Source organism: Penicillium riverlandense (assembly GCF_028828495.1).
Source record: "Penicillium riverlandense strain IBT 135883 chromosome Unknown utg000002l_segment0_segment0, whole genome shotgun sequence".
Taxonomy (NCBI): domain Eukaryota; kingdom Fungi; phylum Ascomycota; class Eurotiomycetes; order Eurotiales; family Aspergillaceae; genus Penicillium; species Penicillium riverlandense.
In genome coordinates, this window is record NW_026643195.1 from 1,761,580 (window position 1) to 1,774,525 (window position 12,946).

Below are 12,946 nucleotides of genomic sequence, written 5' to 3' on the forward strand. Positions count from 1 at the left end.
TTATCGTGTGACGGACAAGAAAATCTACGCCTCATCGTCCGTATCGACGGGCTTCGGGGTGCCCTTGGGCGAGTTCAACCATTCAATGTGCCGCAGACGACGGCGGACCTCACGGTCCTTGAGCTGGGCGCGGGTCATCTTCTTCTTCTTCTTGGCGCGGAACTTGAGCTCGCCAGTATCCTCGGCGCCGGAGTTGACGGCCGACGCAGCAGCGCTGGTGTTGGCAGAGGCGGCCGCAGGAGTGCCGGGGGCAGAAGGCGAGTTGGTGGCGCTGTCCTCGAAGCGATCGAGAGACACCGCCGTGTTGGTACGGCTGACAATGCGTCCATCGGCGATGTGCAGCTGCTCCGGGCAGAGGGCGCCCACGAACTCCTCGTTGTGAGAGATCATGACCACACCGCCCTTGAAGTCACGGATGGCAACAGCCAGGCCACCGAGTGAGTCACGGTCCAAGAAATTGGTCGGCTCGTCCAGAACCAGCAGATGCGGGTTGTTCCACATGGCGCCGGCCAGCACAACCTTCACCTTCTGTCCACCGGACAGACCGGAGATCTCATTGTGGTTGGCGATCTCGGGGTCCAGACCAACATCCTCAAAGTGCTTGGAGATGGTCTTGGGGTCGAGGACGCGGAAGCCCAAGCCTTCGCGGGACGCCTCGTGGTCGTCAAACTCTTGGACCATCTTGAAGAATCCCCGTTCCAAGAGCGTCTCACGGGAAATCATGGTGTTGTGTTTGGGAAGCAACCCAACCCATTTCCTGGACCATGTCAGTGATGAATAGAGTGAAAGGGGAAGTTGCGTCGACTCACACTTCGTACTGGAATGACTTCTTCCACTTTTGGCGACCGATCAACGCCTCAATGCGACGGCCTCCACGGCCATCACCCAAATCAATAGGCGTCTCCAGCTGAGCCTTGTCGGCATCAGTGAGAATACGCGTTTGCTTCAGGAACACCTCGCGGTCATCTCCGTTGGCATATCGCCACTGGAGATACTGGCTTGGGGTCTTCTCCAAGTGCATCTCCACGTGCTCAAGAGCGTGCTGCTTGATGTATCCAATACGGAGATTGGGATGTTTCTCAACCTTGCCAGTCTGGGGGATCGTTTCACCGGTCAGCATTTTGATGAAGGTCGATTTGCCTGCACCGTTACCGCCGATAATGGCCACACGGGAGGACAGCGACAGTGACAATGAGGCCTCGCTTAGAGACGGACGGGGGGCACCCGGGTAAGTGTACGAGCAGTTGGTCATCCGGAGAATGGAGCGAGTCTGAGACTTGATACCAGCCAAGATGCCCGGAGGAGGGAACTTGAACTGCACGTTGGATGAGGACAGAGTGTAGTAACTACTGGCCTCAGGCTTGACCTTGACGAAGCTACAGTACAGTTAGTATACATTTAGAGAATAGTTAACGAGTCAAGTTCACTTACTCGGCAAGGTTGCCCACGTAGTTGACGAGCTTCTTGCCCTCGTAGTGGTAGATGTCGGTGCAGACCTCATCCAAGAAACCAGAATCGTGACTGACGATCAGACTGGTGATGTCGGTGTGTTTCTTGAGGTAGTCCTGCAGCCACCTAACGTTGGCCACGTCGAGGTGGTTAGTCGGTTCGTCCAGCAGCAGAACGTCCGCCTTCATGAGCATCGCGCGGGCCAGAGCCAGCTTCATTTTCCATCCACCGGACAGCGAGCCAACCGGCTGAGACTGACGTCCTTCGGGTCCATCAGTGAAACCGAATTCCAGCAGGACTGCGCTGATATGTTCCTTGCCCTGGTCGGAAATCTTGGGATCCTTGGAAACGTATTCGAGGATGCTGAGATCGGCATCCTCGCCCTGGTTATGCTCAACAAAGCATGTGCGAACTTCGTCTTGTGGCGGGAAACCTTCCAGCTTTTCATTGGCAATACTGCGCATCAGCGTCGACTTTCCGCAACCGTTGCGGCCACAGAGACCGTAGCGATGGCCTTTCAACAAGCGTAGGTTGGTGTGAGAAAGCAACAACATGCCGCCGTAGGCAAGGGAGAAGTCGGCGTTGACGATTTCGACAGCATTAGGATCGTCCGGCACAGGCTTGCCGAACTTGCGGTGGTCTTCTTCAACAAAGTGTGTCTGTACGGCCTCCGCAACCGCATCTGATTGGTCATCGGCGAGCAGGCCGCGAAGGTATGGACCGATGCAAGCGGGGATGCGATTGTGCATGCGGCAGTTGACATCTTCCCGAACCATACCAGCGATGAAAGTCTTGACCAAGTCGTGGAACTTGGCATCGCCGAAGCCGCGCAGACCGCCATGCTCCTGGATCTTTGGGTTCAAGACGGCGAGAACGTCTTCAGGAGTGGTCTTGACGATAGAACCGGAAGCAACCTCGTTGTCGCCCATGGCCTTCTCGATGACATCGAGAGCGCGCGTGGCCAGTTCCCGGACCTCGGGCAGCGAGGCACGGTCCTTGACACCCTTCACACCGGGCTGAAGCTTAGGGAGGAAAGTACGCGCCTCGGCTGGGTCATGAACCAGCTTGGTCAAATTTTCCACCACAACAACGGTTTGTCGAAGGGTTTCCTGCGGGGTCCGGGGAGAGTTCAGAGACCGTTCAAGCAGCGGAGTCAGAAGCGCCAGCACGGGAGAGGTAACAATCGCGACGAAGGTGGTCTGGGACAGCGCGTGGATCGCATTCTGCAGGGTCTTCTCGGAAGGCTGCTCCATAGTCTTGATGAGTAGCGGGATGCGAGGAGCGACGTCGTCGTTTGAGAGAAGAGTGGTCAGGGCAGTCATCGTCTTGGTGGACTGCTTGGCGACTTCGGCCTTCAAGTCATGCATGCCGGACTCAACAAGGGGAATGAGCTCCTTGAGAGTCTTGCCCATGGCCTCGCGCAGCAGATCCTTCTGCAATTCCTCCTCTTTAGATCCATTACCAATTTGCGCCTTGACGGCCATCTTTTCAAGCAGTTTATAGGCGCCAACGAAGCCCTGCCACTTGCCAGATCCCTTTCCAATGTACTGCTGCAGAGCCGGCAAGAGCGCGTTGACCATCGCCTCGGGGCTGAGTGAAGCGAACAGAGCATCAATAGCGTACTGTGCCGAATCACGTACCACAGTGCCCTTGTCTGCCAGGGCATCCAGAGCGACGTTGAGCACACCACCATCGTGGAGCAGAAAGACGACCTCGCTCAAAGGGTGCTCCCGCGGGAATCGCTCGAACAAAGCGCCAATGATCAACATGGCACTTTCCCGCTTGGCTCCGTTCTTCTTATCGGCCGCAGCCATTTTCGCCTCGGCGACGACATTGTAGTTGAGCAGACCGGCGCAGCCGACGCTCTGGATGAGAAGGTTGGTCAAGGCATAGGAGCCATCGAGGGACTGCTGCGAGGTATCGGCGGAAAAGATGGTGTTCAGAAGAGAGCCGACCTCTTCCACAGTCGGGGGAACGGCGGACGGTGTTTTGTCGACGACGGTGGGCATGGCAGGAGATTCCACGATGTGCGGCATCGTCTAGCGGGGTGGGATAGATTCGAGTGCTGCGCTGGGAGAGGGCTGGAAGACTCCCAGGTGAAAGAAATGTGTGTCTGGGAATCACAACGATGGCAGTACACACGAGCCCGATACTTGCCAGCTGGTCCCGACGCGATAGATATATGGGCAATAGGGAATATGTACAGGATGAACGAGGGCTGATGGCAAAACCCAGAGACTTTTTTTTTGTTTTGGGGGCGCAGACATTTTTGCAGCCAATCAGTGGCCTTGCTGACAGGCATGCTTATCGGCCGGGCTGGCCCAGGCACTCAGGCAGCAAGGCAATCAGGCATCAAGAGTGCTCGTCACAGCCCGTATAGTAAAATGATGGTGACTGGGTTTCTGGCCCAACTTTTCACTATTGACTACGGATCAAAATCAAGCCACACAATAATATGCACAGTTCCTCTCCTATCACCCGCACAGCATGGACAAGAAATAATCGAAAGTATAGGTGCCAAAAGTACGACAGTGGGTGCAAACCAAATCACAAGTTGAAGATGTGCTGGCTGGACGTGGAAAAAAAAGAATGAAGACGGTGGCCTGGACCCTAAGCTCACCTGTCAACCGCGCTCTAACTAACGTAGGTGCTATGGAATTTGCGGTCGACCCGAAATATATATATATCTGTGCAGCTCATGAGACTGTTACAATGAACGATGATTCTTTGAAAAGCATCGAAATAAGAATAAAATCTTATCATAATTGTAAACCCAGAAATTTGTTGCTAGATTGTTGTTTTTCATACGAACATGCAATACACCTCGACCCGACAGACAACGTGAATAGAGGATGTAGCACTGCTGCTGGCCGTTGTGGCTCTATTCAGGCAGCAAGGCCATACTACCCGTCGGGTTACACGTGCTAACGGCTTGGGGTTCCATCTCAGCATCTTTCCGCTCATCCGATCTCAGACAGAGATAAGGCCTTATTACTGTATCCTTGAGTGTTCAGAATGCTTAGGTGAGCTGGAATGCCATTGGGGTATACCACCCGCGGTGGGATGTATCCCTAGATGCCTATGGGGTGGGTTAAACCTCAAGCACATCCTGTTAGAAAAAGGAATAATAATCAGGATCTCTAACTATATCTGTCCTTGCGATCTCGGGCCCAAACCCGATTTTCGGGCTGTTGGGCGCAGGGAATTTGTTACCGCCTGCAACCGGGCCTCGGTAGGAGAACAGACCCCCGCGCTCAACCGAGACGTTTGCTGCACAGTTGATCATCATTTGTTTCTTTCTTCCTTCTTTTCTCCCTTCTTCTCTCTGACTTTATCCTCTCCTGTCGAAATCCATTCCACCTCCTAGGCATCCAAACCACTCCTTCCATACTCTCTCGGTCTCTGCTTCTCCCCACGCCGAGTCTCCCGCCCCCCGCAATTCAACCCCGGACCCATCGACGCACACACAATGGCCCTCAGCCTACGATCCACCCGCCATGCCACCAAGCTGGCCAAGGTGAGTCCGATCTCAATTGCTATATGTGGGTTGGATTTCAATTAATCACTTCTCTCGCAACAGGCCTCGCGCCCTTTCTTCGCGGCCACCCGCCACTACGCAACGGCCGAGCCCGATCTCAAATCCACTCTGAAGGAGGTCATCCCCGCCAAGCGGGAGCTCCTGCAGAAGGTCAAGGCCCAGAGCGACGAGGTCATTGGTGAAGTCAAGGTGGGCAATGTGATCGGTGGCATGCGCGGCCTCAAGGCCATGCTGTGGGAGGGCTCCGTCCTGGACGCAGACGAGGGCATTCGGTTCCACGGCAAGACGATCAAGGACTGCCAAAAGGAACTTCCCAAGGGTACCTCGGGAACCGAGATGCTTCCCGAGGCCATGTTCTGGCTGCTCCTGACGGGCCAGGTGCCCTCGACCGCGCAGGTGCGCGCCTTCTCGCGTGAACTGGCCGAGAAGTCGGAGCTGCCGCAGCACATCCTGGATCTGGTCAAGACCTTCCCCAAGTCCATGCATCCGATGACCCAGTTGTCGGTTGCCGTGGCGGCTCTCAACACCGAGTCTCAGTTCGCCCAGGCTTACGAGAAGGGCCTGAACAAGGCCGAGTATTGGGAGCCTACCTTTGATGACTGCATTTCGCTGCTTGCTAAAATCCCCCGTGTCGCGGCACTTGTCTTCCGCCCTAACGAGATTGATGTCGTTGGGTCGCAGAAGCTGGATGCGGCCCAGGATTGGTCGTACAACTTTGCCGAGCTGCTTGGCAAGGGTGGCTCGAAGAACGAGGATTTCCACGACCTGCTGCGTCTGTATCTCGCGCTGCACGGCGATCACGAAGGTGGCAATGTATCGGCTCACGCCACTCACCTGGTGGGCAGCGCCCTCAGTGACCCTTTCCTGAGCTACAGCGCCGGCCTGCTGGGTCTGGCTGGCCCGTTGCACGGACTGGCTGCTCAGGAGGTTTTGCGCTGGATCTTGGCCATGCAGGATAAGATCGGTACCAAGTTCACCGATGAGGATGTCCGCAACTACCTGTGGACAACTCTGAAGTCCGGTCGCGTGGTGCCAGGCTACGGCCACGGTGTCCTGCGCAAGCCAGACCCGCGCTTCGAAGCCCTGATGGACTTTGCTGCCACCCGGCCGGATGTGCTGGCCAACCCGGTTTTCCAGCTGGTCAAGAAGAACTCCGAGATTGCGCCTGGTGTGCTGACCGAACATGGCAAGGTATGTACATGACATCCTGACGTATTTCTCAATTGACTGACCCTTGCTTCAGACTAAGAACCCTCACCCCAACGTCGACGCCGCCTCTGGTGTCCTTTTCCACCACTATGGCTTCCAACAGCCCCTTTATTACACCGTCACTTTCGGCGTCAGCCGTGCTCTGGGTCCTCTCGTCCAGCTCGTCTGGGACCGTGCTTTGGGCATGCCCATCGAGCGGCCCAAGAGCATCAACCTCCTCGGCCTGGTCAAGAAATAATTGCCGACCTTATGTGAGCGATGAAAAAAGTGATGCAAAGCGAGATGATCTTTTATTTTATTTTCCTAGACTCTTATTCTGTACCGAGGGCCTTGTCTCTGTGGACTCGTGTCCCATTCGATTAGTAGACCATGATGTTGCAATATACTGTTTCTTCTACCATTGCAAAATGAATTGATTCCCAATTAAGAACTACCTGACTAGACACCAACAGACTCATGCTTCGTCGCATATATAACATCTGTGACAACGTCATCTCCTTGATCCCAGCGCTCCCGATATTCGCGCATCAACGTCTCGGCGGGAGGGGCGCATTCCACGAAATTCCGGACGGCCTCAACAGGGAAGATATAATGGAGAGCACAGTAGACGGCAGCACTGATGGAAAGGCCAACCAAAAAGCAGATGTAGTAGAGATGAGTGAGGCCCAGAGTTATCTTAACTGTGGGATTGACATATCCCACGAAGCCAGGTAAAGAGGGTACTGTCCCGCAGACCCACTGTTGCACCGTCAGTTAACATCACGCCCAAGCACATAGAGAACCTACCGCTATCACAGCTCGCCAGTTCACTCCCCACGAGAACCAGTAGATGCTCTGACTGTTCCCGACGAACAGATCGTCGACCTTGAGCTTGCGCCGATTGATCACAAAATAGGACGAGATCATCAGCCCAGTCATTGGGCCCAGGAAGACGGAGTAGCTGCTCAGCACAGCCAAGAATGTCGTCGCGGTATTCACCAGTTTCCATGGATTGCAAGCGACGGAGACCAAGGCAGTCAGATACGCACCGCGACGAATATTGATATACTTCGGGAAAGTAGCCGCTAGGTCAAATCCTGCAAATACATGTCAGCAAACCAGGCCATCAAAGCTGTTCCCAAAAAGGAAAGAACACATACCACCAGACAACGCATTGCCCGGAACATTAACTCCGATCTGCGATACAACCAAAGCAGCACCACCAAAGAAAGCCGCAGCCCTCGATCTCGAGCCACCGTGCTCAATCACCGCACTGAGCAAAGTAGGCAAATTCCACTTCGCACTACCGTACCGTTCCTGCGTTGCCGCCGTGACCAGAATGCCAACGACAGAGCACAGAATCGCATAAATGGGAAAACTGAATACCTGCCCATAAACGGCGTCTTTGGGCTTGCGCGCAAAGCGGGCATAGTCGTTCTGGTTCAGAATGCCTGCTGAGATGGACCCGATGGTACTAATAATTCCGAACGCAATGGTCCAACCATACTCTTGGCTGCTATTTGTTGCTTCCATGGTCGTGCCAAACCCTGCTTTGCCCATGGTTGCTAGGGACCAGATGAGGAGAACGAATTCGAAGACCAGGATTGTGGCTGCGGATCCGTAGAAAAAGTACTTGAGTTTGTGTGGGCGGATGTAGATCACTGGTAGAGAAATGATCATGAATAATATGTAGGCCATGAAACTGGCTGTTGTTGTGCCCGTTGAGGCGGAGAGGTGGTTTGGGATGCGCTCTTCGAGAGAGGGCCAGATGGCTTGGAGGCAGACGTAGACGCATTCGCCTCCTATCCAGGCCTGGAATCCGTACCAGACTAGCAGGCACAGATCGTTAGCAAAATGATGAATCTCCGATTTTAAAGAGTACCGTGGTACTTACCAACGGAGAGAAGGATTCGATTCCAGATCACAAATGCACTGCCGTACATTCCCCAGACATACCGATTAACAACCGGAAATCCCACTACAGTATACTTAGCAATCCGGTGATACACGCAAGAGCATGACTCTATGCGACTCACAATGATAGAATGCACCAGGCAAAGAGTTAAGCACAACCAGAGCTGTAGCGATGATCTGCCCAATAACAATTGCAATGATTGCCTGCCACCACGTCAAACCGAGTGCGATAAGCGAGCTTCCCGTCATGTACGAGGAAATATTCGAATTGCAGAGAACCCCTAAACACAAACAGGAAGACGTCAGTATACTTGCAACAGCAATAGAATTTCCAACTTGCGCACAGTAGTTATGGAAGGTCCAGAACCCCCACGTCCTACGACCAGCCTCAATGGGCTTGATGTCGTTGTTGATCCATCGGTCCGGCACGGGGCCGCCCTCGCTGTCGACCTGGAGTTTTCTGAGGATCGCCTTCATTGAAATGGTTACATGAAAGAGTGAGGAGGAGCAGAATAGTTGGTTCAAGAAAGAAGAAGAAAAGACAGAGCTTTAGGGCTTGCGAGTCATGGTGCACGCGCTAGAATGCCCCAGTTATCTACTCCGCATTCTGGGAGAGAACATCCGATCGGCAAATGGGGGTGAAAGGATTGTGATAACGCACGGAGCACCCACGCGAGGAGTACTAGCTTCAGTTAGCTTTCCGGGCTTATCTCTGGCGCGGAGAAGCCCGGCTCGCATTGTTACCGACAATTTTTTATGGATCTGGGGCGAATGTGTAGCTTGTCGGAGTGTTTGGAGCCTAATTGGTGGAGTTGGAGTATCTCCTCATTCGGTTGAGATAGGACACGGCCCAAGTTGGCAGGTTGAGAAGATCGGTCGCTGGTTGGTGGCTTGTCCATTTAGAGGGACCGGACTTGGCCCGAAAAGAATTTTTTTTTCTGGTTAGATCGAATGCCGTTGCTTAGAGACTTTGATATCTTCGGGCAGAAGAAGAAAGTCTCGCGTCCGATCCATAGGTATGGACCATTAACCCAGCCCTTTTTTATTTTTCAGATGCGAGTATTTTGTATTTGAAAAGCCCTTTGTTATCTCTCAGACATGCCGAACTTTGGTTGAATCCACCTGCCAAGTGCCAAAATCACGACTTTCCTCCGGCCAAGACATTCGGGGTATCCCGCCTGTAATTGGTGGAGTTGCGCCTAGCGTTGGTCGGAGGTGATACCGCGATAGGAGCATGCTTCCTCCCCGCACGAGTTCCGAATTGTGGGAGCGCGGAAAAAGAGTGAGTCAACCGGCCCGATGTAGTATCGCTGGAGCCCGAATAGACATGTCCATTCGCTACCAGCCGCCGCTTTATGGATATATGTCGGGAGGACCCTCAGGACTGTTCAGGGTGGAGCGCTGATCTCCGCGCGTGTATATATTTGCAAAGACCTCGAAGTCGTGTGAACCCCGGACGGAAATATTTTTGCGATTCTTTTTGGAACCCAGTACCTCACGCGCCCTGAAACACCTCGCTATGACACTATGTTCGGGCCCGTACCGTATCGGCGTCGATGTGGGCGGCACCAACACCGACGCAGCTATCATCGATATCGCTGCGACTGATTCGGCGTCGCGCGGAGTCTGTGCCTCAAGCAAGACTCCAACTACCACCGATGTGACGTCTGGAATTCACGCAGTGATTGGAAATGTCCTATCCAAGACTGCAGTCAATCGGCAGGACGTGCTCAGCGTTGCTATCGGAACCACACACTTTGTCAATGCGGTGGTCGAGGCTGATGCTCGACGTTTGAGCAAGGTTGCCGTTATTCGATTATGCGGTCCATTCACCAGACTGGTATGTATTGTACAGGATTTTAGAGCCATCGCTGACTCTGCTGTATCTATTAGGTGCCTCCTTTTTCGGATTTTCCGCCTGCTCTGAAACAGATCATGGGCGGTCCTGTCTTCTACTTGGACGGTGGACTCGAAATCGACGGTCGTGAGATCACTCCGCTCAACCCAGACCAAGTCAGGCAGACCGTGAAAAGCATCCAAGCCGCAGGGATCAAGATGGTTGCAGTTGTTGGCGTATTCTCGCCCCTAGACCACCAAGGGGTCCACGAGGAGACCTGCAAGCAGCTAATGCTCGAGGAAGACCCTTCATTGTCCGTGGTGTGCTCTCACCAAATCGGCGGCGTCGGGCTCCTAGAGCGTGAGAACGCAACAATTCTCAACGCCTCGATCTTAACGCTTGCCCGACGTACCGTGCGCGCATTCTGTCAAGCAATGACCAAATTGCAACTGAGTTGCCCATTATTCCTCACCCAGAATGATGGCACACTGACAGATGCGGCCACCGCAGCAGAGCTTCCAATTAAGACGTTCGCGTCCGGTCCTACGAACAGTATGACCGGTGCTGCCTACCTGGCATCCTTGGACCGCGGTACAAATACGAAGTCCAACACACAAGTTCTGGTCATTGATGTGGGTGGCACAACAAGTGATGTCTGTGCATTGCTTCCATCCGGCTTCCCGCGGCAGGCACCGAACTTTGTCGAGGTCGGTGGAGTGCGTACTGCATTCTCCATGCCGGAGGTTTTGTCCGTCGGTCTGGGTGGGGGTAGCCGCGTGGTATACGATGCCGAACTGGACAGTGTGCGCGTTGGTCCTGACTCTGTGGGCCATTATCTCACCACCCAAGCCCTGGTTTTCGGCGGAGATGTTATGACAACCACGGACATTGTAGTCGCCTCGGGTAAGGCAAAAATTGGGGATTGTGCGAAGGCGCAAAGTATTCCTTCGAACGTGGTCTCCAAGGCGCGGCTGCAGATGAAGAAGATTCTTGAAAGGGCTGTTGAAGACATGAAGGTTTCCGATCTGCCAGTTACGTTGCTATTGGTCGGCGGAGGCTCGATCGTCCAGATGGATCAGCTGGAAGGCGTGGCTGAGTGTATCATCCCGCCTCATCATGACTCGGCAAATGCAGTCGGTGCTGCTATTGCCAAGGTTGCTGGGGAGGTTGACATTATTGAGATTCTGGCCAATCGTGATGAAAAGACTGTGCTAGAGTTGGCGAAGAAGCAAGCCATCGAGGCTGCAGTGGCGCGTGGAGCGGACAGGGCAGACGTCAAGATTGTGGGGATTGATAAGATTCCTCTGCAGTATGTCACGAACAAGGCCACCCGACTAGTGATCAAAGCTGTTGGTCGACTGGCTTTGCCCGATGCTACTGCACCAGTCATCAACGGCACCCAGTCCAATGGGGTAGCCATTAATGGCACGAACGGCGTAGCGGACCATGATGCGGAAGACTCCAGCAACGGAATGTCTCAAAAAGCAACATCGGATGCCCTTGAATCCTCCGTAAAATTCTCGGCCTACATGGATCTTGACGCCTATAAGCCTGACGTGCGAAATGGGGTTTGGTATCTTTCCCCTGTCGACCTTGAATTCATCGCAACTGGTACGGGAGTCCTAGGCACCGGCGGCGGAGGTCCATCTCGACTTCAATATCTCCAATGCCTCGAGGCTCTCCGAAACCCAGACGCAAAAGGCAAGATGAGAGTGATGTCCCCCAAGAGCATGAAGGATTCCGATATCTGCGTTTTCGGGTCTTGGTACGGAGCACCGAGTGTGTCGGGTGAGCGCATGCCTGCTGGACCGGAGATCATGAATGCGATAGAGCATTCGGTCAAATATTCAGGTCATGATCACTTCGAGGCTGTGATTGCCGATGAGATCGGTGGTGGCAATGGTATGTCCACGTTTCCCACGAGCGTGCACTATGACATTCCTGTCATCGACGGTGACCTGATGGGTCGTGCGTACCCGACATTGGAGCATGGTGAGTTTTGGTCCTGCGTTCTTTCGGGTTCCTGGCGAGACTAATGCCAGTACAGGTACTCCATATGTATACGGCGAGCCCATTACTCCGTGCGCTATTGCAGATGGGAAAGGCAATGTTTCCGTTGTCCTGGTATGTGGTAGATTTACAAGAGTCCCGTCTGGTGTGGCCAACATCTAACTTGACATTAGAAAGCCGAATCAAATAAGAGGGTGGAAACCATGATTCGTGCGCAGTGCGTGGATTTGGGCCTGAAGATAGCAGTGGCGTGCACTCCCCTGACGGGCGAAGCTATCAAACGCTATGCCATTCGTAACACCGTGTCTCAGTCATGGTACATTGGGCGTGCAGTGCACAAGGCGAGACGGTCGAAGGCTAACCTTATCAAAGCCATTGTGAGTACACCTGATCTTTATTTCCTTTCGCCGTTTAACACAGTTCTACAGTTTGATACGTCCCCTGGTCGACTATTGTACAGCGGCAAGATCATCGACGTAAAGCGCGACGTCAGCCGCGGGTATACAATGGGACAATGCACTATCGCCCCTCTGAATAGCGATGAACAAGACCAGGGCTCCATTGATAACGGCGCGCAATCACCATCTGATGAGCGCTGCATAATCGTACCTTTCCAGAACGAGTATCTCTATGCAGCGTACGCAGACGCTGCTGACCCTGACGACGCGTCTCGCCACGAGATGATCTGTACTGTACCGGATCTTATTTCTATTCTGGGGCAGGACGGAGAGGCGATTGGATCACAGGAGCTGCGGTATGGATTGCGAGTCAACGTCATTGGAATGTCGGCTCATCCCCTATGGACGGGCGATGCCCGGGGCCTGAAGGTTGGTGGGCCGGAGGGCTTTGGGCTGGATATGAAGTGGAAGAGTCTGGGTCCGTATCAGGAGCCAAGGAGTGTGATTGAGGAGTTCGACAGGGGGACGGCGTAGTTGTTTTCGCAAGGTTCAAGGTACAAACATTCAATTACGTTTATGTCTTTAGCTCTGCGAAATGAAATATTTACTTAA

The 12,946-nt window shown here is 53.7% G+C and overlaps 4 protein-coding genes across 4 annotated transcripts; 2 read left to right on the forward strand and 2 right to left on the reverse strand.

Moving 5' to 3' along the window:
- Positions 1 to 24: 24 nt before the first annotated feature.
- Positions 25 to 3,485, reverse strand: N7474_003008 (putative mRNA-nucleus export ATPase (Elf1); the record flags this gene model as incomplete). Its single annotated transcript, XM_057194423.1, has 3 exons — positions 25 to 757; positions 810 to 1,376; positions 1,432 to 3,485. 3 exons carry the CDS (start codon positions 3,483 to 3,485, stop codon positions 25 to 27), a joined length of 3,354 nt encoding a protein of 1,117 aa, XP_057055778.1.
- Positions 3,486 to 4,918: 1,433 nt separating this feature from the next.
- mcsA (putative citrate synthase Cit1) lies at positions 4,919 to 6,434 on the forward strand (the record flags this gene model as incomplete). The annotated part of the gene is made up of 3 exons (XM_057194424.1): positions 4,919 to 4,966; positions 5,030 to 6,178; positions 6,231 to 6,434. 3 exons carry the CDS (start codon positions 4,919 to 4,921, stop codon positions 6,432 to 6,434), a joined length of 1,401 nt encoding a protein of 466 aa, XP_057055779.1.
- A 200-nt stretch (positions 6,435 to 6,634) lies between these two features.
- N7474_003010 (nucleobase cation symporter-1 family protein) lies at positions 6,635 to 8,566 on the reverse strand (the record flags this gene model as incomplete). The annotated part of the gene is made up of 6 exons (XM_057194425.1): positions 6,635 to 6,934; positions 6,983 to 7,272; positions 7,336 to 8,004; positions 8,070 to 8,153; positions 8,212 to 8,370; positions 8,434 to 8,566. The coding sequence occupies 6 exons, from the start codon at positions 8,564 to 8,566 to the stop codon at positions 6,635 to 6,637; spliced, it is 1,635 nt and encodes a 544-aa protein (XP_057055780.1).
- A 1,042-nt stretch (positions 8,567 to 9,608) lies between these two features.
- On the forward strand, positions 9,609 to 12,868 carry N7474_003011 (hydantoinase/oxoprolinase family protein; the record flags this gene model as incomplete). The annotated part of the gene is made up of 5 exons (XM_057194426.1): positions 9,609 to 9,929; positions 9,983 to 11,918; positions 11,974 to 12,050; positions 12,110 to 12,313; positions 12,365 to 12,868. The coding sequence occupies 5 exons, from the start codon at positions 9,609 to 9,611 to the stop codon at positions 12,866 to 12,868; spliced, it is 3,042 nt and encodes a 1,013-aa protein (XP_057055781.1).
- Positions 12,869 to 12,946: the final 78 nt, after the last annotated feature.